This window comes from Poecilia reticulata, chromosome 5, assembly GCF_904066995.2.
Source record: "Poecilia reticulata chromosome 5, P_reticulata-male-v2, whole genome shotgun sequence".
In the NCBI taxonomy this organism is placed as follows: Eukaryota; Metazoa; Chordata; class Actinopteri; order Cyprinodontiformes; family Poeciliidae; genus Poecilia; species Poecilia reticulata.
The window spans coordinates 16,180,830-16,206,855 of NC_088834.1; the positions used below are offsets into that span (position 1 = coordinate 16,180,830).

At 34.8% G+C, this 26,026-nt stretch overlaps 1 protein-coding gene and 6 long non-coding RNA genes across 7 annotated transcripts; all 7 read right to left on the minus strand.

Annotated features, from left to right (window-relative positions):
- Positions 1–830: 830 nt before the first annotated feature.
- LOC103461566 (uncharacterized) lies at positions 831–17,028 on the minus strand. Its single transcript, XM_081607147.1, has 19 exons — positions 16,708–17,028; positions 16,524–16,550; positions 16,135–16,431; positions 15,751–16,032; positions 15,378–15,674; positions 13,759–13,818; positions 13,427–13,486; positions 13,255–13,341; positions 13,080–13,148; positions 6,587–6,646; positions 6,419–6,496; positions 6,232–6,306; positions 4,367–4,483; positions 2,784–2,802; positions 2,462–2,481; positions 2,331–2,371; positions 2,162–2,228; positions 1,810–1,850; positions 831–1,720 (listed from the first exon to the last, which is right to left on the minus strand). Exons 1-19 carry the CDS (start codon positions 16,739–16,741, stop codon positions 1,628–1,630), a joined length of 1,824 nt encoding a protein of 607 aa, XP_081463273.1. The 5' UTR covers positions 16,742–17,028; the 3' UTR covers positions 831–1,627.
- Positions 7,862–8,918, minus strand: LOC145551567 (uncharacterized). Its single transcript, XR_014087435.1, has 4 exons — positions 8,816–8,918; positions 8,632–8,658; positions 8,241–8,537; positions 7,862–8,137 (listed from the first exon to the last, which is right to left on the minus strand). It is a non-coding gene; the product is annotated as an uncharacterized LOC145551567 (long non-coding RNA).
- LOC103465127 (uncharacterized) lies at positions 9,940–12,646 on the minus strand. Its single transcript, XR_014087436.1, has 7 exons — positions 12,581–12,646; positions 12,203–12,289; positions 12,031–12,049; positions 11,273–11,292; positions 11,125–11,163; positions 10,970–11,017; positions 9,940–10,502 (listed from the first exon to the last, which is right to left on the minus strand). It is a non-coding gene; the product is annotated as an uncharacterized LOC103465127 (long non-coding RNA).
- Positions 17,029–17,459: 431 nt separating the features above from the next.
- On the minus strand, positions 17,460–17,917 carry LOC145551568 (uncharacterized). The gene is made up of 2 exons (XR_014087437.1): positions 17,607–17,917; positions 17,460–17,531 (listed from the first exon to the last, which is right to left on the minus strand). It is a non-coding gene; the product is annotated as an uncharacterized LOC145551568 (long non-coding RNA).
- A 203-nt stretch (positions 17,918–18,120) lies between these two features.
- Positions 18,121–19,222, minus strand: LOC145551569 (uncharacterized). The gene is made up of 3 exons (XR_014087438.1): positions 19,201–19,222; positions 19,053–19,091; positions 18,121–18,945 (listed from the first exon to the last, which is right to left on the minus strand). It is a non-coding gene; the product is annotated as an uncharacterized LOC145551569 (long non-coding RNA).
- Positions 19,223–21,185: 1,963 nt separating this feature from the next.
- Positions 21,186–22,273, minus strand: LOC145551570 (uncharacterized). Its single transcript, XR_014087439.1, has 3 exons — positions 21,998–22,273; positions 21,625–21,921; positions 21,186–21,413 (listed from the first exon to the last, which is right to left on the minus strand). It is a non-coding gene; the product is annotated as an uncharacterized LOC145551570 (long non-coding RNA).
- A 1,823-nt stretch (positions 22,274–24,096) lies between these two features.
- Positions 24,097–25,206, minus strand: LOC145551571 (uncharacterized). The gene is made up of 3 exons (XR_014087440.1): positions 25,145–25,206; positions 24,919–24,959; positions 24,097–24,825 (listed from the first exon to the last, which is right to left on the minus strand). It is a non-coding gene; the product is annotated as an uncharacterized LOC145551571 (long non-coding RNA).
- Between the last annotated feature and the right edge of the window lie 820 nt (positions 25,207–26,026).

Consider the following 26,026-nt stretch of genomic DNA (forward strand, 5'->3'; position numbering starts at 1 on the left):
TTAATGTTGTTCAAGTTACGATTTATTACCAGATGTATCAGAGGAAGACAACATTCTGAACAGCAAACAACTAAAACAGGCTCAATAAATTGCAATATCAAACAATTCCCATAATATTTGTGCTGTGCATCAAAAATAATGTAAAGTACTAATGCCAAACTTAAACAAGCAGCAATCAATGGATAGATGGATAACCTTTCAGATCAATTTAAAAAGAATCCGTCTCTCTTTCTTTCTCTCTCTCTCATGAGAATAAGAATAAGAACCACAATAAGTCACCAACACTGCCACCCTCTGGCAACACTATGTAACTTTGCTTAGTCAGTATATTTGTGGTGGGTTAAGTTTTAGTTTCGGCTTGTCTGACACTGAATATGATAATTCCAGATAAACTGTGTTAAATAAGTCATGATACAGAGCAAAATGTCATTTGTTGATGGTTATCTCATATTTTATTCAATCAAAATTAGAATCTTTCAAGGGCTAAATGATTGTTTAGTACATTCAATTATGTAAAACATTAGAATTTGGAGACACCATAGATTATTTGAGTGTAGCAGTACATCATGTTTGACTGATATTTGACTTCACACGGTGAGTCCAATATAAAAAGAAAAATGGCAAAGTTGAAAACATAAGAAAAAAACTTCTCCCTGAACTTCAACAGATTGAAGTTGAGAAAAAATTAACATTCAGTGTCAAAAACATTTAGCAATTTATGTTACTATATAAAGAAAAGGACAATAAGTTACTATACCAACAAAGTGGTTGACTTTAAGTCTGACAGAATAAAAACTAAGATTAAGGAAACAAAAGAAGCATTTCAGGAGTAAAACATTTTGTGTGGTATTATTGGCACAAATCTGTTTCCATACATATCAACCATAACAAAGTGGCTCATATTTGCAAAGTGAATGGACAATGATACATACGTTCACAATTAACAAAACACATGAAGATACCCCTAAATAAAATGTGATGCTGGTAAAAAATCTACTTTAGTTGGATGAAAACAAAATGAACCGTTTCACAGAAAACAAACATTGCACACGACCCCGAAAACCAACAAAATGAAACACGGAGGAGGCAGCATCAGGCTGATGGTTTTACTAAGAAGAGGGAAGATGCTTCTTATGGAGCCAAATACAAAACAACACTGGAAGAAAACCTGCTAAAGGGTAAGAGACTCAATATTGGACAACCAAAACCACACAAGCAGAACTGCAATGGAGTTACTGTTTAAAATGTCCTACTTAAAGTTCAGACTTAAATGAGATTCTTTGGAATAATTTTATGTTCCCAGATATTCTTAATTTAATCTTGATGGAAACCTTTGGTCTCCGGATGTGCAAGACTGACATAGACGCATAGACATACTCCTCCAAAACAAAAATAAAAAAATATATAAAAAATAAAGATTTTTAAACATTTAATTTTGTCACAAAAATTTTGTCATTTTGTCCTAACAGCTGAAAAACGGATTAAACACTTGTTCACAACACTGCATAATGAGTAAATATAATCCAGAAAGGAGAGGAAAGACAATAATGATAATACCTATAAACACATAATCTGTAGCTGTACATTTAGCAGATATTTTTAACGTATCTTTAAACAAAAGCTCTTTTCAGTGAGCTTGCAGGGTGTAGTACAGCTGCTTCTCTACAGCAGGTTCTTCTGGTTCATCAGGGATGGTGGCGTAAAGGTGGTAAACATCATGCTTGTTAAAGAAGAAAATAAACACAATTATTTTTTTACATTCTTTGTTTCTAGAATAAACATGTTCACTTCTGTTCACATCTTACTTACATTTTCATTTTGAGAGTTCTGTCTGTTTATCGCAACAGATTCTGGAAAAACATGATCAAATTAAGCACATTATTTATGTTGTCTTATATATTCACATCATTTCTCAGTTTAAAACACGTCTGATTTCTGCTTTTTAGGTACTTTGATTATTATATGCCGGATGCCTGATGATGTGCAAAATAATTAAATAAACAATGTAATGTCACAATCAACCTTTGCAAGTTAAATCCCAATTTTGCAACTACAATTTCATCAAACAATAGTAAAATTTCAGATTTTTTTCTTCCAAAAGGTAATAACAAACTGAACATCAACTTATATATTATCTATGGAGGAATAACAAGCAGCTCACCGGTTGCAGAGTCGTCTGCAGGAACAGAGGTGACTGTGTGGTAGCCATCTTCATCCGCAACAGGTAACTTTTATATAAGCAAGTGGAAAGAGAGAAAATAGAAATTCATTTATTGTAACTCTCTTTTTCCTTAGACTGTGTGATGTACACATTTTTACAAAAAAGTTACCAGTCCTCCATTCGTAACATTCCTCATTCCTATAAAGTTATCTGGAACGAAAATGAAAAAAGTATGCAAACTATAAATGCAGAATATGTAAACACATGTTGTAAATCCAGATTAATGGATGTTTACATTACCATTAAAGCCGACTCGTGATCTTTGAGGAAGCAAATGGAATAAAAATCAAGATGAAAAATGACAACGTGACCAGGATAATATTTTGTACAGCTTACAACATCCCCCTTTTTAAATGTATAAATAGTTGACCTATTAGATAGTTTTGATCCTGACCAAAATCCAGTGGATTTATACATCATTAATTTATTTCATGATTAAATAGAACAATAAAGCTTCATAAAGTGAGCAGCTGAATCTTAATTAAATAAGATAAACCTTATCTTATTTAATAAAATAAATAAGAAAGTTAAAATAAGTTAAAATACAAAAAAAACACCTTACCTCCTGTAAGTTTGTTTATCTGACAAAAAAGTGAAAATGAAAAGAGGAATTGAAAACACAGTCAGCACATGATATGTGTGAAGAGAAGTACTTTAATGAGGTGTTTTTACTCTAAAGCGAAAATAAAAAATCTAAATAAATTGACATGACTGAAACTATTACTTTATCAAAATGTTACAGCGATGTTTTAAACCATATAAAAATGTAATATTGGAAAGAATTTTTTTAAAAAAAATTTAATTTGACAATGATCTCAATCAATGCTATAACCAGAAAATTATATCATCATGGGCATGGATGTCATATTTTTAAGTTTGTTTTTAACTTTTTTTAACAGCTTTTTTCCAGGTTAGAGTGAAAATTAAACAATTGAGTGAATTATAAAATCTAGAATGATGTGCAAACATTTAAACATATTATGCATATGTTTAAATCAACTAGAAGTCCAAATTTTACATAGTTTAAATATAAACATGGATATAAACTAATATTTGTATCGTGACCACACAGTTTGGATTGAATAAGCTTATCACATAATTCTGTCTGAATTGTGTCTCTCTTTTTATCAGAAATGGTGGAATTAATTTAAAATTGTTAGTTTCAAGATGTATAAATTGCTTTCAAACATACTGTAGCCAAAACATCATCAGTAAGATGAAGGTCAAGGCTTAGCAGGATTATTCTTAAACCTTCAAAAGCAGTTTGACTGAATCGTTGTCTTATTAAAATCCAACATGTGTTTGTTTCTGGACCAAATTTTCTCTCTCTAATGAAAGCAAATAAGTCAGTCAGAAACAATTAAAAAAACTCTAAGGGAGAATCCTATCTTTAGCTAAAAACTTGTGACCACCAAGACCATCTCTGGCCATGGCGAAGACAGCTTTCAAGAGCTTTTCACTTAAAGGGCACCAACCAGGAAACCTGCCTCTGCTCCAAAGCTGAAAGCTCAACTGAGATGTGCAGCTGTGACAAACCAAATACTCTCTGGAGAAAAAGTTTTCTGATTAGATGAGTAGTGAGCTTTGTGGCCGTATTGACCAGACGTATGTCTGGAGACATTAAAGTTAGGCTTCCAGGCCTGGGCTCTCCATGCCAACAGTCTAGCATGATAGAGGTATTATTGTGCTAAAGCATATTCATAACTGAAATGGAGAAAAAAAAACCCAATGCATAAACTTCTTCACTAATCAACACATCAAAACTGCTGTCAGGGTAACATTAGGCTTTAGGTAAGCTTGATCGCTCTAGAAATGTGTGGACTGTGTTTAAATGCACGTGCCACAACAATCATCCAATTTCAATTATCTCTACTGTTTCATAAAAAAGAATCAAACATCCATCAAGAAACAATCCAACATCTTGGCCAGGGCTAAAGTGTTACAGTACGTATAGTTTTGACCTTTAGATAAAATCCACAAAAAAATAAAACTTAGGCAGCAAATTTTGTTGTTTGACATGTAATTCTTTATAAGCATTTTGAACTAAAACGACATTTATGTCCATGACGGGTAGAAACTGCATGAATGTCAGATATGCAACTGAATGATGTAAGGTTCTTCGTGTTCTCAGGAGTCTCTACTCACCACTTCCCCATCTAGAACAGAGAAGTCCCACAAGTAAAGCGACTCCCACAACTACTCCAAAACCAGGTACAGCCACATACATCCATTTAGTTTTGTCAGAAAGTTTCTGAACTGCTGCTGGGGAAACAAAAACCACAGTGAGTCAGTCTCACTTCCTTAATGGTCAAACAAAACATTACAGACACGACATCTCAGTACACCAAGCTTAATCTGGAAGCACAAAGTAAACGGTGTTATAGCAACCTGAGGTAGTTCAAACTACGGAAAGCATAATTTATAGAAAGAAGTTACTGTTAGCAACATACTGATCTTGCATTCAGAATTATTGTTGCTCTGCATGTGCGCTAAGCAAAATTTCCTAAGTAAAATATAACACTAATGTCATGCTAGAAGGAATTGTGTATGACTTTGTATCATAACCTTCTGACTACCAGTAGTTCATTTTTGTCCTTTTTAGAGGACATTTCCAAACTTAAATATGTCCCACCCCCTGCATTCTACTGAATTAATTCATTTTTGGTATCTGGAGAGGACATTTAGGGCTTTTCAATGATACCACATGTGAAGGGGTGGGACTTTTGTACGTACCTTTTTCTAATTCATAAAAATGGCATTTATCAGTAATAACACATTTTATGAGAATAAACAAAGTAAGTGCATAAAACCTTTCATTACCTTACAAAGTCTGTGGGTTTTTTAAAAAAAAATGGTGATTGGACAATATTTTTTTAGTCATGAGGATAAAATAGAAAAGAAAAACAATACACAACATTGTATTGCATTTAGTGGCCAGGAATCAAGTAATCTGAAACTAATCTAACTCGACAGCAATTCTTTGCCATTTCCTAGAACTAAATATCATATAAACGAATTATTTCACTCATTTAAGTTGTCTGTAATTGTTTTTGGAAAGAGATTAGATAGTTAGGAGGAATAGACCAAAAATACAAAAACCTATTGTTTGTGGAAGGAAATAAATAATGTTTCTCAAAACTAATTTAGTGTAAGTTCAATCAAGTATTATTGTAAGAAAACCACTGACTTTCTAAGTGATATACTTCTTCATTATTCTGGCAAAAAAATTAGAAAATCTTAACATACATAAAATATGTAAAGATTAGTATGATTTAAAAACAGACAGAGAGGAGAAAAATGTCTTTTTATAGTTTATGCAAGCATCTGGTTTCAGTAACTGCTGTGTGATAGAAAAAAACTTTCTTTCAGGATCTCAATTAGGTGTGACAGAAAACAAAACAGAAGAAATCTGGAAGAAAGAGCTTTCCACAGATCATAAAATATGCAAAAGAAAATAAATAAATAAAAACAAAGCCTCCCACTAAAAAAGACTGTTGTTCAGAGGCAGATCCTATCTGCCACTGGTAGCAGGGAAGAATCGGACGGTCTGGGATTCTGTCCTGACTGATTCACTTACATCAGTTCTGTCTGGAGGAATGAAAACCCAAACCATTCAATCCATGTAACACAGTCTTAAAAGCGATTCTGTCAAATATTAAATTATGTATGAAAACTTCTCCAGTAAAACATTTTTCATAATAATACAGTATTTATTCTTTCAGCATTTAGCACTTGGAAGTATTTTACAAAATCCTACCTCACAATAAGAAGTAATGTAATAAAGGTTTGTTATTTTAAAGTATGATGCTCTAAACACTTATATGTGACAGAAAAGCAAAAAACAGAAACATCTGTAAGTGAAAAAATACTTTTTATCTGCTATATTCCTGTGTAGACTGTAGCACAGTGTAATGCATACAGCAGTTTTTACGTGTTAATGTTTTCAGAAGAGAAAAAAGTATCAGAATCATTAAACATTTTGACAGCATGATTCAAGTGTATGAACTGACCTGGTGTCTTTGATGTTGATGTTGATAAAGTAGAAACTGAGCCTAAAGTGGTACCTGCTGTACTTCCACTTGGTCCTGAAAAAAAAGAAGAAATCAAGAAAATGAAGAGAAACAAAAAAAATATCCATGAATTTCATGTTCAAAGGTTGAAACTGACAATATTTAAGAAGTTTTGACTGGCTTGTACCAAACAATGTAGGATTCACTGATGATGAGGGAGGAGAAAATGGACTTTCTGTTTCCATTGTTGTCCTAAATGTTTGACCTGATGGATAACATGAATGTACATAATAAATGTAAATATACAGTATGTGTTTAATAATGTTTGGTACAGGTGTTAGAAAGCAGATTCTACCTGCAGTCACACTGACAGACGTTACTCTCTGAGATGTGGTCGAATCTGTTTCCTGAACTTCTGCAATGGCAGAGAATAATACAGCATTTAGGACTTTTACATGTATGTGATAAACGTAAATGTGCAATATCAAACAAAATAATATGTCAAAGATCAAACTATATGAAGATGAAATTACATGAAGAAAATTATTGACAGACATGAATACCTTTTATATTTAGAGAACAAAGAAGAGGAATGTTTTCAAAAGAGAAAAAAGGATCATAAAATATTTCAGTCTTATCAAGACAGCATGATCCGAGTCCCTGAACTGACCTGGTGCCTCTGATGTTGACAAAGTAGAAACTGAGCCTAAAGTGTTGACTGTGATTCTTCCACTTGAATCTGAAGAAAACAAAGAAGAAAATGAAGAGAAACAAAAAAAATTGTCCATGAATTTCATGTTCAAAGGTTGAAGCTGACGATGTTTCTGAAGTTTTGACTGACTTGTTGTACCAAACAATGTAGGATTCACTGATGCTGGGGGAGGAGAAAATTGAGTTTCTGTTTTAATTGTTGTCCTAAATGTTTGACCTGCTTGATAAAGACAACATAGCTAGTAAATACAATTAAATGTGTTTAATAATGACTGGTACAGGTGTTAGAAAGCAGATATTACCTGCAGTCACACTGACAGTCGTTACTTTCTGAGATGTGGTTGAATCTGTTTTATTTACATCTGCAATGGCAGATTAAACATTTAGGTGACAAATAAAAATGTGTGATACCAAACTTATTTATACATCAAACATGGAAAAACAAAACTATATAAAGCTGAAATTATCTAAATAAAATATGATTGACAGACTAATATATAATTTCTAATTACATAATACAGGGGACAGTTCTTAACTCACTCTGGATAAAGACTGAAGTCGTGTCACTGTGTGGAGACTGATGCGTTCCTCCACCTGGACTCTTCACATTGTAATAACATTTTAATTCAACCTCAGCAGGTGAAGTTTGATATGTCATCATCAGGAGCTCACTTCCTGTCAGTGTCTGCTCACAGGAAATGCTTCTGGACGTCTTTGAGTTTATGAAATATAAAAAACAACCCTCCACAGAAACAGGTGAAGGAGTCCCACAGTTCACTGTGACTGAGTCTGACTCTGTGATCTGCTGTGGATTCACAGTCAGTTCAGGTTTAGGAACTGAAAACATAAATAAGATTAAATAGTTTAACATCACAGTAATCTGTAAAAGTTCATCACAGCTGTTTTTACTCACACTGTATGATGATGGTGAGCAGGTTACTATTTGGAGATCGGTGTGATTTCAGGTAATAACATGTTACATCAATGTTAGCTGGTGAGCTTTGTTTGGTTAAAGCCAGAAGATCAACTCCTGTCAACGTCTTCAGACAAGAGAATCTTTGTGGTGTTTTGTCTCCTTCAAAGTGGAAATAACAATCTCTGACAGGAACAGATGATGGAGGCTGACAGTTTAAAGTGACTGAATCTGACTCTGTGATCTGCTGAGGATTCACAGTCAGTGTGGGAGGAAGAAGATCTGAAAATATGAAAAAAAGGGTAAATAAAGGTTAAATACATGATCAATATCCAGTAAGTTTATAATCAATGTTGCTACCATCTTTGATGACCAGATCACTCACTGTTTATGCTGATGGTTATTGATTTACTGTCTGATGATGAGACATCGAGAGCATCAATCTTTATAGTGTAGACACATTTAACTTTGACATCAGCTGGTGATCTTCTATTTAACATCCTCAGCATCTCAGATCCTGTCAGTGTTTTCACACAGGAGGCGTCTGAAGACTTCTTGTTGTTTTCAATGTAGAAATCACACCGAGACACAGAAACATGTGGTGGAGCCAAACAGTGTAATGTGACTGAGTTGGTTTCTGTCATCAGAAGTCGATCCACCGTTATGTTGGGTTGAGGAAGAGCTGAAAGTTCAAAACATGTTTAGATATCAACTTTTATTAACAAATCATATAGCAGATATTTTATGTAAAACAGAGACATTTCACTGAATCAAACCTTCAGCTTTGGCCTCATGCGACAAATCTGTAGAAAATGAGACAAAGAAGCAACATTTGTGTTTTTTCTGACTGGAAAGTATCATAACCAGTTTGTTACCATAATAGCAGAAAATAAATAAAAACTCACACTTTATACTAAAGAATAAATAAACCATTATATCAATATAAAAATCTAAACTTACTGAGGATGATGAAAATCAGCAGCTGTAAAGCCATGATGAAGCTATGAATGTCTTCCTCTTGTCACTTTTACTTACATTTGGTTTCAGAAGTCGCTGTTAAAAAAAGCCACGTGATCAGTAGAGGATCCTCCTACTGACCACAGGAACACAAACCCACATGAGTTCATTAGTATTTAGACCAACAATACTCACAGACCATTTCACTACATGTGAACCATTTATTGTTTATTTCACTTTATATTTTTGATCAAAGTTTAATGCTTTGGTTCTGGATCTCCTGTAAAGAGTCACTAGAAGTTCAGCGCATAAAATCTCATGGCTCAAATTGTCATTTCCTACTAAATCTGTTGTTAGGAGAATTATTCTTTCTCCATTAGGTTCTTGATGTTTGAGGTTGAAGAAAAGTCAATGAGTTGAATTCATGAATTCAATTTATGAAAACCAAAATACAGCTGCTCCATTTCTTATGCTATATTTTTGAGCTAGCAGAGCAAAATGGCTCCTAACAACAGTTTCTGGTTCTCTTTATTGGCCTCTATCAAAGCTACGCCCTTAGAGAGCATTTCCTAGTTTATCATTTCCTTTAACCTTAGCTTTGAACGTGTGCTCTATGTGTGTGCATGTATGTTTATACAAGCATTCAAATTGCTAAAACAGACAGAGGAAAACTCAGAATTATTTATTCTCAACATTGTTCACACTCAGGTTTCAGATCACAAATTTAAAAATAGTGAAAATGCATCAATAAAACTATTGTCATTGTTTTTCGTGACTCAGCCGTATATGAACCCGTCACTATTTGAACTGGGTAAAGTCAGATGCTGTCAGTAACATGTTGATGTTTTTATTACTTGTTGCTGTACTCACCTCTTTCCAGCCTTCAGATAGAATATTGTCTGCTTGCTTCACATCAGCCTCAAACACAAAGTGAGTCAGATTTCTGCTCCAGATAAAATTCAAATAAGACATATTTCCTAAATACTTTGGTTGTTCTCAGATGTTCCTCAGTTGCTTAATTGATTGCATGTATCAGACCAGATGAGGTAATCAAAGGGTCAGTTCCTCTATAAACTCAGTACTAATGTTCCTGTAAACTGGCCTAACATGAATAAAACACACCAGAATGAAAACAAATGCAACATTTATTTATATAGGAAAATATTTGAAACTGCTAACATGATTCACAAGGAATAAACTCAACAAAGTAAGTAATCATTAAAAAAAATGTAACAAAATGTACCTTAGAATTATGGAGCACAAACATATAAGCACAATAAAACATGTCATCTAAAAGGCTGAGTTACTTTTTCAAGTCAAAAACTAAAATAAAAATTATTCCTATTATTTATTCTCTTAACACATCTGGTGGCAGTAGAAATGGTTCCTAAATGTAATCCTCAAAAACACTCATGAAATAAAGATGTAACACACAAAATGCAATGTCATTACATGGCATTTTTAACAGATCATATATTGTTTTTTAATTACAACATCTGAAATTATGGTTTATGCTTTGCAGTGAATTCAACCAGCTTTGTTATTAAAATGCTGTTATGGTATCCTCAAAGGGACATTCATTTAAAAACACAATTTTACTCTAATTTTAACAAATTACACAAGAAAAAACAATAACTAATCTTCCACATGACTTTAACTTACAGTCACTTTCTGCTGTTCAGTCGTCACTCTGTGAAAACAAAGAAACATTTTTAAAACTCTTGTTCAGTTTTATTTTTACAAACTGACATATTAAGCTGATATTCTTAAACTTTAAGATTGTTACTTTTATACTTAGGAAAACATGTGATTTATTTATACCTTAGCACAGGGGTGCCCAAAGTTGGTCCTTAAGGGTCGGCATCCTGCATGTTTTAGTTCTCTCCTGGTTTAACACACCTGGATCAAGTAATGGCTCATTAGAGGCCTAAAAGGAACATTGATAAACTGAAAAGGTTGTTACTACCACCAGGGAGAGAACTAATATGTGCAGGATGCCGGCCCTTAAGGACCGACTTTGGACACCCCTGCCTTAGCAAATATGTCAGTTTCTACAGAAACATGCTTCAACCTTTTTCAGCAGAACAGCGCCATCAAGTGGCCAAACTACCAATCAGTAACCATTACACTTCATTCACAGAGACAAACTCAGCTCACCAGAGTTACAGCAGCAGGTAGCAGCGCTGCAGGATCATCACATCCTGCCTGTAAATGTTTGAATAAGATGTTTGAGAGAAGCAGGAGGAAAGTCTCCACTGAGACAGAATAACTCTGTGATTCATCATTTTAGCAGAAGCAGATATTTAACAAACCATCTCTGTTGTTCAAACTGGACATCTGGATCTGCTCCTCTGGAAAATGACCAACAGGAAAAATCACACATTGATAGAACTGCTGTCTGGTAAAGACATTAAAATACAATTTATTGTTGATGAGCAGCAAACGTTTTGTTTTATTTACCTGAATCTTCAGCTTTTGATCTGTGGCAACAGACAAGAATTAATTTGTTGTGTTTTTAATAAAATGGACATAAAAATGTCTGTAAATTATTTGAATCCAACCTAAAGTCAACAAAAAGAGCAGCAGAAAAAACCCAAATCATCACCTCTCCACAACCAGGCTTGACACTTGCTATGACGTGTTTATACTAATGATGAGTTGAGTTTAGTTTTTTTTAAAAGCCACATTGACAAAAACCTCAAGCATTTTTACTGTGGTTCAGTCGGATGCAGCTTTGCTAACATAAGCTGTGAAGCCACATTCACTTTCAACAGAGGACATTTTCTTCTCATAACTTTTGCACACCAAGCCATATATTTATTACACTTAGAGGCACTGATGGAGCTTTTGTTTAGTTTTTTTTGTAATTTCCCTGAACAATATTGAACAGACTGACTGAGACGATTTGTCCTGATTTGACTGGCAGATTTCTTAAATCTTCTGCACTTTTCATCAAAATAGAGATGAATCTATCTCACGTGTTTGTATTAATTTAATCTGCCAAAACCAACTTTTGATAGTCCAAGATTTTTCTTTAACAACTGTAATAACAGAAGATGAAAGAACAGCTTTAATAAGCTCAAACCTTCCTGCAGGGAGCTATTATTTACTTTTTAAAATAGAAGCAGAGGCACACAGAAAACATTTCACTGATATCTTTAACTTTCAAAAGGCAGCCAACATTTATGCAACGATATTTAGAAAATATATTTTCTTACCTTTTTGAAAAACGTTTCCCTAGAATAAAAAGACAAATAACAGAAATATTTTTTTTTGTACTGTGCCAAAGAATTTGTTTAATGTAGTTATTATTTAAAGATGTAACTTGTATTGAACAAGGTATTTAAATTGAACAGTTAGTGCTACATAGTGTTATATTTCCATTCTTACCCATTCTGCTTATACAACATTTCAGAGTCAATCCAAAAAGGACTAAAGATGTAATTCCAACTGCGATGAACCTCCAGATCATCATCACTGCATGAAGAGATGAAACATGTTCAGCACTTATTTTATTAATAATCATATCTTTATAATCAAATAATATTTAAATATTACAGGACACAAAAGTTGTTCTGTGGGTCTTTAATATTTATTGTTTCTTTTTATTTTTATGGTATATTTATATATTTTTATAGTACTCATTGTGAAGCTCAACTATTTAATTTGTTTCCAACTATAAAAAGGTGACTTTTAGATTTATAGAAATAAAGTTGTTACATCTTGATGTAATAAGTTTTAAAGCTGTTGTTCAGAGGCAGATCCTACCAGTGGACTCTGGGAAAACTGGGACCACAGTCTGGGACGTTGTCCAGTCTTTATGTTCAACATCTGTAATGAAAGATGAAACATTTAGATCTGACATCACAAAGCCTTTATCAAAGTCCCATTAAGTTTCTGGGCAGTGATAAAACAATTAGTGTGAACAAAGTGTCCTTATAACCTGATTTACATCAGTTCTGTCTGGAGGAATGAAAAACTGATGTAATATTAGGTCGAGAGAACAGTGTATCAATTTAAAGTATATGTAAATATCTAGTTTCAAATATATATCTTTGATATAAAATGTGTATGATGATCTAAACATTTACGAGTGGCAAGAAAGCAAAAAAAAAACAGAAGAGACCTTTAAGGAGGAAAAAAAATTTTTCATTGCAATATTCCTGTATACAGCAAATTTTGTATGTCAATGTTTTCAAAAGAGAAAAAAGGATCATAAAATATTTCAGTCTTCTCAAGACAGCATGATCCGAGTCCCTGGACTGACCTGGTGCCTCTGATGGTGACAAAGTAGAAACTGAGCCTAAAGTGGTACCTGCTGTACTTCCACTTGGACCTGAAAAAAAAGAAGAAATCAAGAAAATGAAGAGAAACAAAAATATTATTAATGAATTTCATGTTCAAAGGTTGAAGCTGACGATGTTTAAGAAGTTTTGACTGACTTGTTGTAGCAAATAATGTAGGATTCACTGATGCTGGGGGAGGAGAAAATGGACTTTCTGTTTCCATTGTTGTCCAGAATGTTTGACCTGATGGATAACATGAACGTACATAATTAATGTAAATATATGTGTTTAATAATGTTTGGCATTGGTGTTAGAAAGCAGATATAACCTGCAGTCACACTGACAGACGTTACTCTCTGAGTTGTGGTCGAATCTGTTTCCTGAACTTCTGCAATGGCAGAGAATAATACAGCATTTAGGACTTTTACATGTATGTGATAAATGTAAATATGCAACATCAAACAAAATAATATGTCAAAGATCAAACTATATGAAGATGAAATTACATGAAGAAACTTGACAGACATGAATATTTTTTATATTTAGAGAACAAAGAAGAGGAATGTTTTCAAAAGAGAAAAAAGGATCATAAAATATTTCAGTCTTCTCAAGACAGCACGATAATAATGACTGGTATTGGTTTTAGGAAGCAGATTCTACCTGCAGTCACACTGACAGTCGTTATTTTCTCAGATGTGGTTGAATCTGTTTTATTTACATCTGCAATGGCAGATTAAACATTTAGGTGACAAATAAAAATGTGTGATACCAAACTTATTTATACATCAAACATGGAAAAACAAAACTATGTAAAGCTGAAATTATCTTAATAAAATATGAATGACAGACTAATATATAATTTCTAATTACATAATACAGGGGACAGTTCTTAACTCACTCTGGATAAAGACTGAAGTCGTGTCACTGTGTGGAGACTGATGCGTTCCTCCACCTGGACTCTTCACATTGTAATAACATTTTAATTCAACCTCAGCAGGTGAAGTTTGATATGTCATCATCAGGAGCTCACTTCCTGTCAGTGTCTGCTCACAGGAAATGCTTCTGGACGTCTTTGAGTTTATGAAATATAAAAAACAATCCTCCACAGAAACAGGTGAAGGAGTCCCACAGTTCACTGTGACTGAGTCTGACTCTGTGATCTGCTGTGGATTCACACTCAGTTCAGGTGGAGGAACTGAAAACATAAACAAGATCAAATAGTTTAACATCACAGTAATCTGTAAAAGTTCATCACAGCTGTTTTTACTCACACTGTATGATGATGGTGAGCAGGTTACTCTTTGGAGATTGATTTAAATTCAGGTAAAAACATGTTACATCAATGTTAGCTGGTGAACTTTGTTTGGTTAAAGACAGAAGATCAACTCCTGACAACGTCTTCAGACAAGAGAATCTTTGTGGTGTTTTTTCTCTCTCAAAGTGGAAATAACAATCTCTGACAGGAACAGATGATGGAGGCTGACAGTTTAAAGTGACTGAGTCTGACTCTGTGATCTGCTGAGGATTCACAGTCAGTGTGGGAGGAAGAAGATCTGAAAATATGAAAAAAAGAACAAATAAAGGTTAAATACATGATCAATATCCAGTAAGTTTATAATCAATGTTGCTACCATCTTTGATGACCAGATCACTCACTGTTTATGCTGATGGTTATTGATTTACTGTCTGATGATGAGACATCGAGAGCATCAATCTTTATAGTGTAGACACATTTAACTTTGACATCAGCTGGTGATCTTCTATTTAACACCCTCAGCATCTCAGATCCTGTCAGTGTTTTCACACAGGAGGCGTCTGAAGACTTCTTGTTGTTTTCAATGTAGAAATCACACCGAGACACAGAAACATGTAGTGGAGCCAAAGTTTAATGTGACTGAATCGGTTTCTGTCATCAGAAGTCGATCCACCGTTAGGTTGGGTTGAGGAAGAGCTGAAAGTTCAAAACATGTTTAGATATCAACTTTTATTAACAAATCATAAAGCTGATATTTTATGTAAAACAGAGACATTTCACTGAATCAAACCTTCAGCTTTGGCCTCATGCGACAAATCTGTAGAAAATGAGACAAAGAAGCAACATTTGTGTTTTTTCTGACTGGAAAGTATCATAACCAGTTTGTTAGCATAATAGCAGAAAATAAATAAAAACTCACATTAAAACTATGTAAAGCTGAAATTATCTTAATAAAATATGAATGACAAATATGAATAATATATAATTTCTAATTACATAATACAGGGGACAGTTCTTAACTCACTCTGGATGGAGACTGAAGTCGTGTCACTGTGTGGAGACTGATGCGTTCCTCCACCTGGACTCTTCACATTGTAATAACATTTTAATTCAACCTTAGCAGGTGAAGTTTGATATGTCATCATCAGGAGCTCACTTCCTGTCAGTGTCTGCTCACAGGAAATGCTTCTGGACGTCTTTGAGTTTATGAAATATAAAAAACAATCCTCCACAGAAACAGGTGAAGGAGTCCCACAGTTCACTGTGACTGAGTCTGACTCTGTGATCTGCTGTGGATTCACACTCAGTTCAGGTGGAGGAACTGAAAACATAAACAAGATCAAATAGTTTAACATCACAGTAATCTGTAAAAGTTCATCACAGCTGTTTTTACTCACACTGTATGATGATGGTGAGCAGGTTACTCTTTGGAGATTGATTTAAATTCAGGTAAAAACATGTCACATCAATGTTAGCTGGTGAACTTTGTTTGGTTAAAGACAGAAGATCAACTCCTGACAACGTCTTCAGACAAGAGAATCTTTGTGGTGTTTTTTCTCTCTCAAAGTGGAAATAACAATCTCTGCCAGGAACAGATGATGGAGGCTGACAGTTTAAAGTGACTGAATCTGACTCTGTGATCTGCTGAGGATTCACAGTCAGTGTGGGAGGAAGAAGATCTGAAAATATGAAAAAAGAACAAATAAAGGTTAAATACATGATCAATATCCAGTAAGTTTATAATCAATGTTGCTACCATCTTTGATAACCAGATCACTCACTGTTCATGCTGATGGTTATTGATTTACTGTCTGATGATGAGACATCGAGAGCATCAATCTTTATAGTGTAGACACATTTAACTTTGACATCAGCTGGTGATCTTCTATTTAACATCCTCAGCATCTCAGATCCTGTCAGTGTTTTCACACAGGAGGCGTCTGAAGACTTCTTGTTGTTTTCAATGTAGAAATCACACCGAGACACAGAAACATGTGGTGGAGCCAAACAGTTTAATGTGACTGAATCGGTTTCTGTCATCAGAAGTCGATCCACCGTTAGGTTGGGTTGAGGAAGAGCTGAAAGTTCAAAACATGTTTAGATATCAACTTTTATTAACAAATCATAAAGCTGATATTTTATGTAAAACAGACATTTCACTGAATCAAACCTTCAGCTTTGGCCTCATGCGACAAATCTGTAGAAAATGAGACAAAGAAGCAACATTTGTGTTTTTTCTGACTGGAAAGTATCATAACCAGTTTGTTACCATAATAGCAGAAAATAAATAAAAACTCACACTTTATACTAAAGAATAAATAAACCATTATATCAATATAAAAACCTAAACTTACTGAGGAGGATGAAGATCAGCAGCTGTAAAGCCATGATGAAGCTGTGAATGTCTTCCTCTTGTCACTTTTACCTACATTTGGTTTCAGAAGTCGCTGTTAAAAAAAGCCACGTGATCAGTAGAGGATCCTCCTACTGACCACAGGAACACAAACCCACATGATGAATAGTTCAGTAGTATTTAGACCAACTAAACCCACAGACCATTTCACTACATGTGAACCATTTATTGTTTATTTCACTTTATATCTTTGATCAAAGTTTAATGCTTTGGTTCTGGATCTCCTGTAAAGAGTCACTAGAAGTTCAGCGCATAAAATCTCATGGCTCAAATTGTCATTTCCTACTAAATCTGTTGTTAGGAGAATTATTCTTTCTCCATTAGGTTCTTGATGTTTGAGGTTGAAGAAAAGTCAATGAGTTGAATTCATGAATTCTATTTATGAAAACCAAAATACAGCTGCTCCATGTCTTATGCTATATTTTTGAGCTAGCAGAGCAAAATGGCTCCCAACAGTTTCTGGTTCTCTTTATTGGCCTCTATCAAAGCTACGCCCTTAGAGAGCATTTCCTAGTTTATCATTTCCTTTAACCTTAGCTTTGAACGTGTGCTCTATGTGTGAGCATGTATGTTTATACAAGCATTCAAATCGCTAAAACAGATAAAGATAAAGCTGTAACACACAAAATGCAATGTCATTACATTCTGTAAGGGTTCTCAGAGGGGACCCGGAAATTCAACCACACACAGGAGTATAAAAAGGAAAACAAAGTTTATTTTTTCAGATACTGGTTTCAGCTAAGGGAGAGGTCATCAAACACAGCACTGAGGAGAGAGGGGAGAAGACTGGTGAAGCACGGACAAAGGAGGGGTAGCTTAGAAATGTTCAGCTTAACTGACCTGTAGAGCAGTGGACGGGTGGAGCAGAGGAACAGAGGGTCTGATGACAGGGAGATGCAGGAAACCAGAGGAACAGGCTTCTGTGGAGGCAAGGAAGATCTCCACGGGGAGATCCGAGATGCAGCACCCAGAGACTTTGTCGAAAAACAGGCAGAGGTAATACACAGGAGGACAGAGAGCAGACTTAGCTTAGAGGGGCAGGCAGTAATCGGTGGTCGTGAGGCAGAGCTTGGGTGAGGGTCCAGAAATCCAGAATAGAAGGGATCCGTGAAGGGCTTGGCAAGAGGGGTAAATCCGTGGTCAGAACGAGGGGTCGAAGAAACACAGAAGGCTTGGCAGGAAACGCTGGATCTCTACTGGCTCGTGGCTGTCGATAATCTGGCAGGGAAGCAGAGGCTGAGGGGTGTTTAAGTAGGGCAAGGCCCAGGTGGAACAGGTAAGCAATCAGGCGTGGCAGGTGAACTGAATGAGTGCTTAACACAGCATGGACAGGACATGAATCATAACAACATTCTCCTTCTATTCATGATGGTTTGTACATTTTTTTATTATTATCATTTTTTAGCACATTACATCTTATTCCACATGGGATTTTTAACAGATCATATATTGTTTATTAATTAAAACATCTAAAATTATGGTTTATGCTTTTTGCAGTGAATTCAACCAGCTTTGTTATTAAAATGCTGTTATGGTATCCTCAAAGGGACATTCATTTAAAAACACAATTTTACTCTAATTTTAACAAATTACACAAGAAAAAACAATAACTAATCTTCCACATAACTTTAATTTACAGTCAATTCCTGCTGTTCAGTCGTCACTCTGTGAAAACAAAGAAACATTTTTAAAACTCTTGTTCAGTTTTATTTTTACAAACTGACATATTAAGCTGATATTCTTAAACTTTAAGATTGTTACTTTTATACTTAGGAAAACATGTGATTTATTTATACCTTAGCACAGGGGTGCCCAAAGTTGGTCCTTAAGGGTCGGCATCCTGCATGTTTTAGTTCTCTCCTGGTTTAACACACCTGGATCAAGTAATGGCTCATTAGAGGCCTAAAAGGAACATTGACAAGCTGAAAATGTTGTTACTACCACCAGGGAGAGAACTAATATGTGCAGGATGCCGGCCCTTAAGGACCGACTTTGGACACCCCTGCCTTAGCAAATATGTCAGTTTCTACAGAAACATGCTTCAACCTTTTTCAGCAGAACAGCGCCATCAAGTGGCCAAACTACCAATCAGTAACCATTATACTTCATTCACAGAGACAAACTCAGCTTCCAGAGTTACAGCAGCAGGTAGCAGCGCTGCAGGATCATCACATCCTGCCTGTAAATGTTTGAATAAGATGTTTGAGAGAAGCAGGAGGAAAGTCTCCACTGAGACAGAATAACTCTGTGATTCATCATTTTAGCAGAAGCAGATATTTAACAAACCATCTCTGTTGTTCAAACTGGACATCTGGATCTGCTCCTCTGGAAAATGACCAACAGGAAAAATCACACATTGATAGAACTGCTGTCTGGTAAAGACATTAAAATACAATTTATTGTTGATGAGCAGCAAACGTTTTGTTTTATTTACCTGAATCTTCAGCTTTTGATCTGTGGCAACAGACAAGAATTAATTTGTTGTGTTTTTAATAAAATGGACATAAAAATGTCTGTAAATTATTTGAATCCAACCTAAAGTCAACAAAAAGAGCAGCAGAAAAAACCCAAATCATCACCTCTCCACCAGGCTTGACACTTGCTATGACATGTTTATACTAATGATGAGTTGAGTTTAGTTTTTTTTTAAAAGCCACATTGACAAAAACCTCAAGCATTTTTACTGTGATTCAGTCGGATGCAGCTTTGCTAACATAAGCTGTGAAGCCACATTCACTTTCAACAGAGGAAGTTTTCTTCTCATGACTTTTGCACACCAAGCCATATATTTATTACACTTAGAGGCACTGATGGAGCTTTTGTTTAGTTTTTTTTGTAATTTCCCTGAACAATATTGAACAGACTGACTGAGACGATCTGTCCTGATTTGACTGGCAGATTTCTTAAATGTTCTGCACTTGTGATTAAAATAGAGATGAATCTATCTCACGTGTTTGTATTAATTTAATCTGCCAAAACCAACTTTTGATAGTCCAAGATTTTTCTTTAACAACTGTAATAACAGAAGATGAAAGAACAGCTTTAATAAGCTCAAACCTTCCTGCAGGGAGCTATTATTTACTTTTTAAAATAGAAGCAGAGGCACACAGAAAACATTTCACTGATATCTTTAACTTTCAAAAGGCAGCCAACATTTATGCAACGATATTTAGAAAATATATTTTCTTACCTTTTTGAAAAACGTTTCCCTAGAATAAAAAGACAAATAACAGAAATATATTGTTGTACTATGCCAAAACATTTGTTTAATGTAGTTATTATTTAAGTAGACATAGATGTAACTTGTATTGAACAAGGTATTTAAATTGAACAGTTAGTGCTACATAGTGTTATATTTCCATTCTTACCCTTTCTGCTTATACAACATTTCAGAGTCAATCCAAAAAGGACTAAAGATGTAATTCCAACTGCAATGAACCTCCAGATCATCATCACTGCATGAAGAGATGAAACATGTTCAGCACTTATTTTATTAATAGTCATATATTTATAATCAAATAATATTTAAATATTACAGGACACAAAAGTTGTTCTGTATGTCTTTAATATTTATTGTTTCTTTTTATTTTTATGGTATATTTATATATTTTTATAGTACTCATTGTGAAGCTCAACTATTTAATTTGTTTCCAACTATAAAAAGGTGACTTTTAAATTTATAGAAATAAAGTTGTTACATCCTGATGTAATAAGTTTTAAAGCTGTTGTTCAGAGGCAGATCCTACCAGTGGACTCTGGGAAAACTGGGACCACAGTCTGGGATGTTATCCTGTCTTTATGTTCAACATCTGTAATGAAAGCTGAAACAATTAGATCTGACATCACAAAGCATTGATCAAAGTCCCATTAAGTTTCTGGGCAGGGATAAAACAATTAGTGTGAACAAAGTGTCCTTATAACCTGATTTACATCAGTTCTATCTGGAGGAATGAAAAACTGATGTAATATTAGGTCGAGAGAACAGTGTATCAATTTAAAGTATATGTAAATATCTAGTTTCAAATATATATCTTTGATATAAAATGTGTATGATGATCTAAACATTTACGAGTGGCAAGAAAGCAAAAAAACAGAAGAGACCTTTAAGGAGGAAAACATTTTTTCATTGCAATATTCCTGTATACAGCAAATTTTGTATGTCAATGTTTTCAAAAGAGAAAAAAGGATCATAAAATATTTCAGTCTTCTCAAGACAGCATGATCTGAGTCCGTGAACTGACCTGGTTCCTCTGATGGTGATAAAGTAGAAACTGAGCCTAAAGTGGTACCTGCTGTACTTCCACTTGGACCTGAAAAAAAGAAGAAATCAAGAAAATGAAGAGAAACAAAAATATTATTAATGAATTTCATGTTCAAAGGTTGAAGCTGACGATGTTTAAGAAGTTTTGACTGACTTGTTGTAGCAAATAATGTAGGATTCACTGATGCTGGGGGAGGAGAAAATGGACTTTCTGTTTCCATTGTTGTCCAGAATGTTTGACCTGATGGATAACATGAACGTACATAATTAATGTAAATATATGTGTTTAATAATGTTTGGTATTGGTGTTAGAAAGCAGATATAACCTGCAGTCACACTGACAGTCGTTACTTTCTGAGATGTGGTTGAATCTGTTTCCTGAACTTCTGCAATGGCAGATTAAACATTTAGAACTTCCACACATATGTGTGACAAATAAAATTGTGTGATACCAAACTTATATGACTATTGTTTTCTGTCAAGTATCAGAAAACAAAACTTTATTAAGCTGAAATTATATTAACAAAACATAATGGACAGACTAACATATATTTTACATATAAAGGTAATTGATCATAGAGAGAGTTCTTAACTCACTCTGGATGGAGACTGAAGTCGTGTCACTGTGTGGAGACTGATGCGTTCCTCCACCTGGACTCTTCACATTGTAATAACATTTTAATTCAACCTCAGCAGGTGAAGTTTGATATGTCATCATCAGGAGCTCACTTCCTGTCAGTGTCTGCTCACAGGAAATGCTTCTGGACGTCTTTGAGTTTATGAAATATAAAAAACAATCCTCCACAGAAACAGGTGAAGGAGTCCCACAGTTCACTGTGACTGAGTCTGACTCTGTGATCTGCTGTGGATTCACACTCAGTTCAGGTGGAGGAACTGAAAACATAAACAAGATCAAATAGTTTAACATCACAGTAATCTGTAAAAGTTCATCACAGCTGTTTTTACTCACACTCTATGATGATGGTGAGCAGGTTACTCTTTGGAGATTGGTGTGATTTCAGGTAAAAACATGTCACATCAATGTTAGCTGGTGAACTTTGTTTGGTTAAAGACAGAAGATCAACTCCTGACAACGTCTTCAGACAAGAGAATCTTTGTGGTGTTTTTTCTCTCCCAAAGTGGAAATAACAATCTATGACAGGAACAGATGATGGAGGCTGACAGTTTAAAATGACTGAATCTGACTCTGTGATCTGCTGAGGATTCACAGTCAGTGTGGGAGGAAGAAGATCTGAAAATATGAACACAGTAAAGTTACACACATGATGGATATATAGCCATATTCAATATTACAACAATCTTCATCAACAGAAACACAGATCAGAATAAGATCCCCTATTAAATTAGGCTGAATATCTGTGTCCTCACTGTTTATGGTGATTACTGTTGATGCACTGTCTAATGATTGAGCTCCATCCTTTATAGTGTAGACACATTTAACTTTGACATCAGCTGGTGATCTTCTATTTAACATCCTCAGCATCTCAGATCCTGTCAGTGTTTTCACACAGGAGGCGTCTGAAGACTTCTTGTTGTTTTCAATGTAGAAATCACACCGAGACACAGAAACATGTAGTGGAGCCGAACAGTTTAATGTGACTGAGTCGGTCTCTGTCATCAGAAGTCGATCCACCGTTAGGTTGGGTTGAGGAAGAGCTGAAAGTTGATTTTCAAAACAGTTGATTAAACAATAATCTAGTAACAACAGTAAAATGTATATCAACACTGACCTTCAGCTTTAGTCCCATAAAGGGAATCTGATAAATAAAATGTTGAAAAGGAGACAAAGAAGCACCAAGATTTAAACATGAGAATATTTGCCTTGTTTGATGGCAAAGTGCTTTGGATCATTTCAATAATAAAGTAATTTACTGCAGGATAAAGAAATGTATACTCACTGAAGAGGATGAAGAACAGCAGCTGTGCAGCCATGATGATGCTACTGATGCACTGATACAGACGTGTTCCTGTTTCAACTTTCACCCACATTAGGTTTCAAAAACTGTTGCAAGAAAAACGTCCACATAATCTGAAGTAGACACACCTATTGACCACAGTGACACAATCCAGACATCCAATTGTGGTTTGGGCTGAAGAACTGAAAGTTTAGATATTCATGAACCACTTGGCCACATGCACATGAGCAGCAAGAGTCATTAGAAGAGGAGCAACAATGTTTGCTTAATTTCTATTCTTTTTGGCAACGTTTCAACTAGATTTTACTGTTTAACCCTCCTCCAGTTTTAGCTCGATGCTCAGGAAGAGGGCAGCAGATGTCACGGTCGGCCAACCGGTTTACCGTCTGCTCCTCAGAAACCACGAAAAACAATAACCTTTTACACAATTTGCAGATGTACTATGCATTTCTTAGTTTTTTCTCCTATTAATTCAAATTATTGCTGTTAATATTTGACTGTAACTTTACGAAAGGGGTAGCAGGCTAACACACGGGGAGCTGATTCAACCGATCACTTGTTCAGGAAATAAATGACAGATAAATTTAGGATGTTCAGATTAAGACTCAAAACTCACCTGTTAGAATAACATACTCTCTGTAGCTGCATTTTCACTATGGTTATGTATTAATATTGGTATTTATAATTATTGTTGCCGTTGGCAGCCATATTGAAAATTGTCACTGTCTATGTTCAATCAATCAATCCTTTATTTATGGAACATTTTCATATTCTAAGGTCAAATATAAAATATTAAGAGGGTAGTATATTGGTCTTCAACTTTTCTTTAAAGTTATTTAAATTCAAGATGTTGATTAAATTGTATTATAAAAATATTCCATCTGAGCTGCTGGTCATCTTCTACATGACCAGGATTCATCTGAGCCTGTCTGACCATTACTGTGTTATTTGACTCATCCATAAAACAACAAAAGACCAAACTGCAATGAACAATAAAGTCTGCAGAGCACAGCTAATTTCTCATCAGACCTCAGGACACAAAGTGTTTAATCAAGACTATTTAGATTAAAAAACCCAACAAGAAACAAACAGAATAAGATTTAATGATTGTCTAAATGTCCAGTTAAAAAGGCTGCCTAATTATAGTACAGGAAAGTTAAAATATTCTAAACAAACAGACTGCAAGAATCTGTTTGCTCATACAAATCATCAGACAGAAGCCAAAACTAAATAAAAATGTATTTATCAAGCATATTAAAAGCAACTTATTCGGACCAAGGTGCTCTACAAAGACACAGAAAGACAAGTTGCCCTCATAAAATATGAGAAGTCTCTAAAATAAACAGGTTGTGCTCTCTAAGCAGTGGCGGTTTCTGATATGGGCGATATGGGTAACTGCTCAGGGCGGTAGCTTGTGGGGAGTAGCATGGTCCTTTTTCTCAAAAATCCTTCTACAGAAGGACACCTTAGAGTTAAATATGAGTCACTGTAAGTGGTGGGATACATTACAGCTAATTATCTTCAAACTTTATTGTTTTTTCTCCATCATCTGTGTTTCATTGCTTCTGCAGGAGTTTCAGTTGCCTCAAACTGCAGTCCTCAGGGGCCAGAGTTCTGCCACTTTTAGATGTGTCCTATGTCCTACACGCTTGAATTAAAAGGTAAAGCTTCCTCACTAACGTGCAGTCAAGCTGCACAGAGCTCTGCTGTTGATCTAACATTGGAGCCAGCTGTGATGAAGCACAGAGACGTCTAAAGGTTGCAGAACTCCGGCCATTTGGGACCGGAGCCCGTCGCTCTACACCCCGTCATCCGTAGACAATGGAGGAGGGATGGTGTAGTATAGGCTGTCCACGTCAGACTGGGAAAAAAAATCACCAGGATTTTTTACATTTATAACATTTACACACAAGTTAAGTTCACAAACATCTTTTTTGTGAGCATTTTTTCGTACGTCTTCAGCTGAAGGATCTTCAACGGCAGATTTATCAGAATCTGAAAAAGTAGAAAATACAACAAGAGTCAGTATCAGGTTTGACTGTTCACTTTCTCTGTGATTGTGAAGAACAAATCTGTGATTTCTGAAGTTTTAAAACAGTATAAATTACTTTTAGGAAATATTTTATTGTAAATGTATTTTTAGATCAACTTCAAGTGGGAATCAAACTAAAGAAACTCACCTGTAGACCAGTCAGCAGCAGGTACAGATGTGATAGTACTGTAGACGGCGTCTCTATGCAACTTGAAACAATGGAAAAGATATCAGTGGAAAATAAACAAAAATTGCAACATAATGCAATGTGAATGATGCAAACTATAGTTTATTTACCATCTCTGTGTTATCAATCATCTGTACAGACTGATCTACAACAGACATTAACATAATTGATAAACAGAAATATAAATATTAAATACATGTTAATAGGAAAAACAATAGATATTTCAATATCCAAGATGTGTATTACCTGTAATGTTGGTTTGTTTTCTATTAAAAAAATAAACAAATTTATTTAGTCAGTTATTACACTGAGCAGCAAAGCAAAGTCAGATTTAGACAAATTAAAGTTTATTCCCTGTCATGTGAGCATTTCAGAGAAAACTAAGAACAAAACCTCCTGATTTCTGAGGTCAAATTTGCTTTTAAAAAACCCCCATTAAAATATGAATTAATTTTAAAGATAAAAAGAGATCTGGCCACTAAGAAAGCTTTTCTTAAACATCCATAAATTAAAGCAATATTAAGGAGGCCCACAAATCCACAAAGTCAGATAAACCAGTAACTTTACATTTCTCTCTGAGCTATCATAAACAGCTTTATTTTCATTTATCAGAACCTGAATTTGATAAAAGAACAAAAATAGATAGAAAGTGTTGATAATAGAAAGTCTTACCTCTTGTGTGATTCCTTTTCTGTACAAATAAAAAGTAGACTGAATCAGATGACTTGGTTGTATTTAACCATTCACGCTCCACAACTCAAGACTTCAGATTCTGTTTTTATGCTGCTGAACATCACTAATTTAATATTTTAAAAGCTTGTGTTCAGCAACACAATCTAAGTG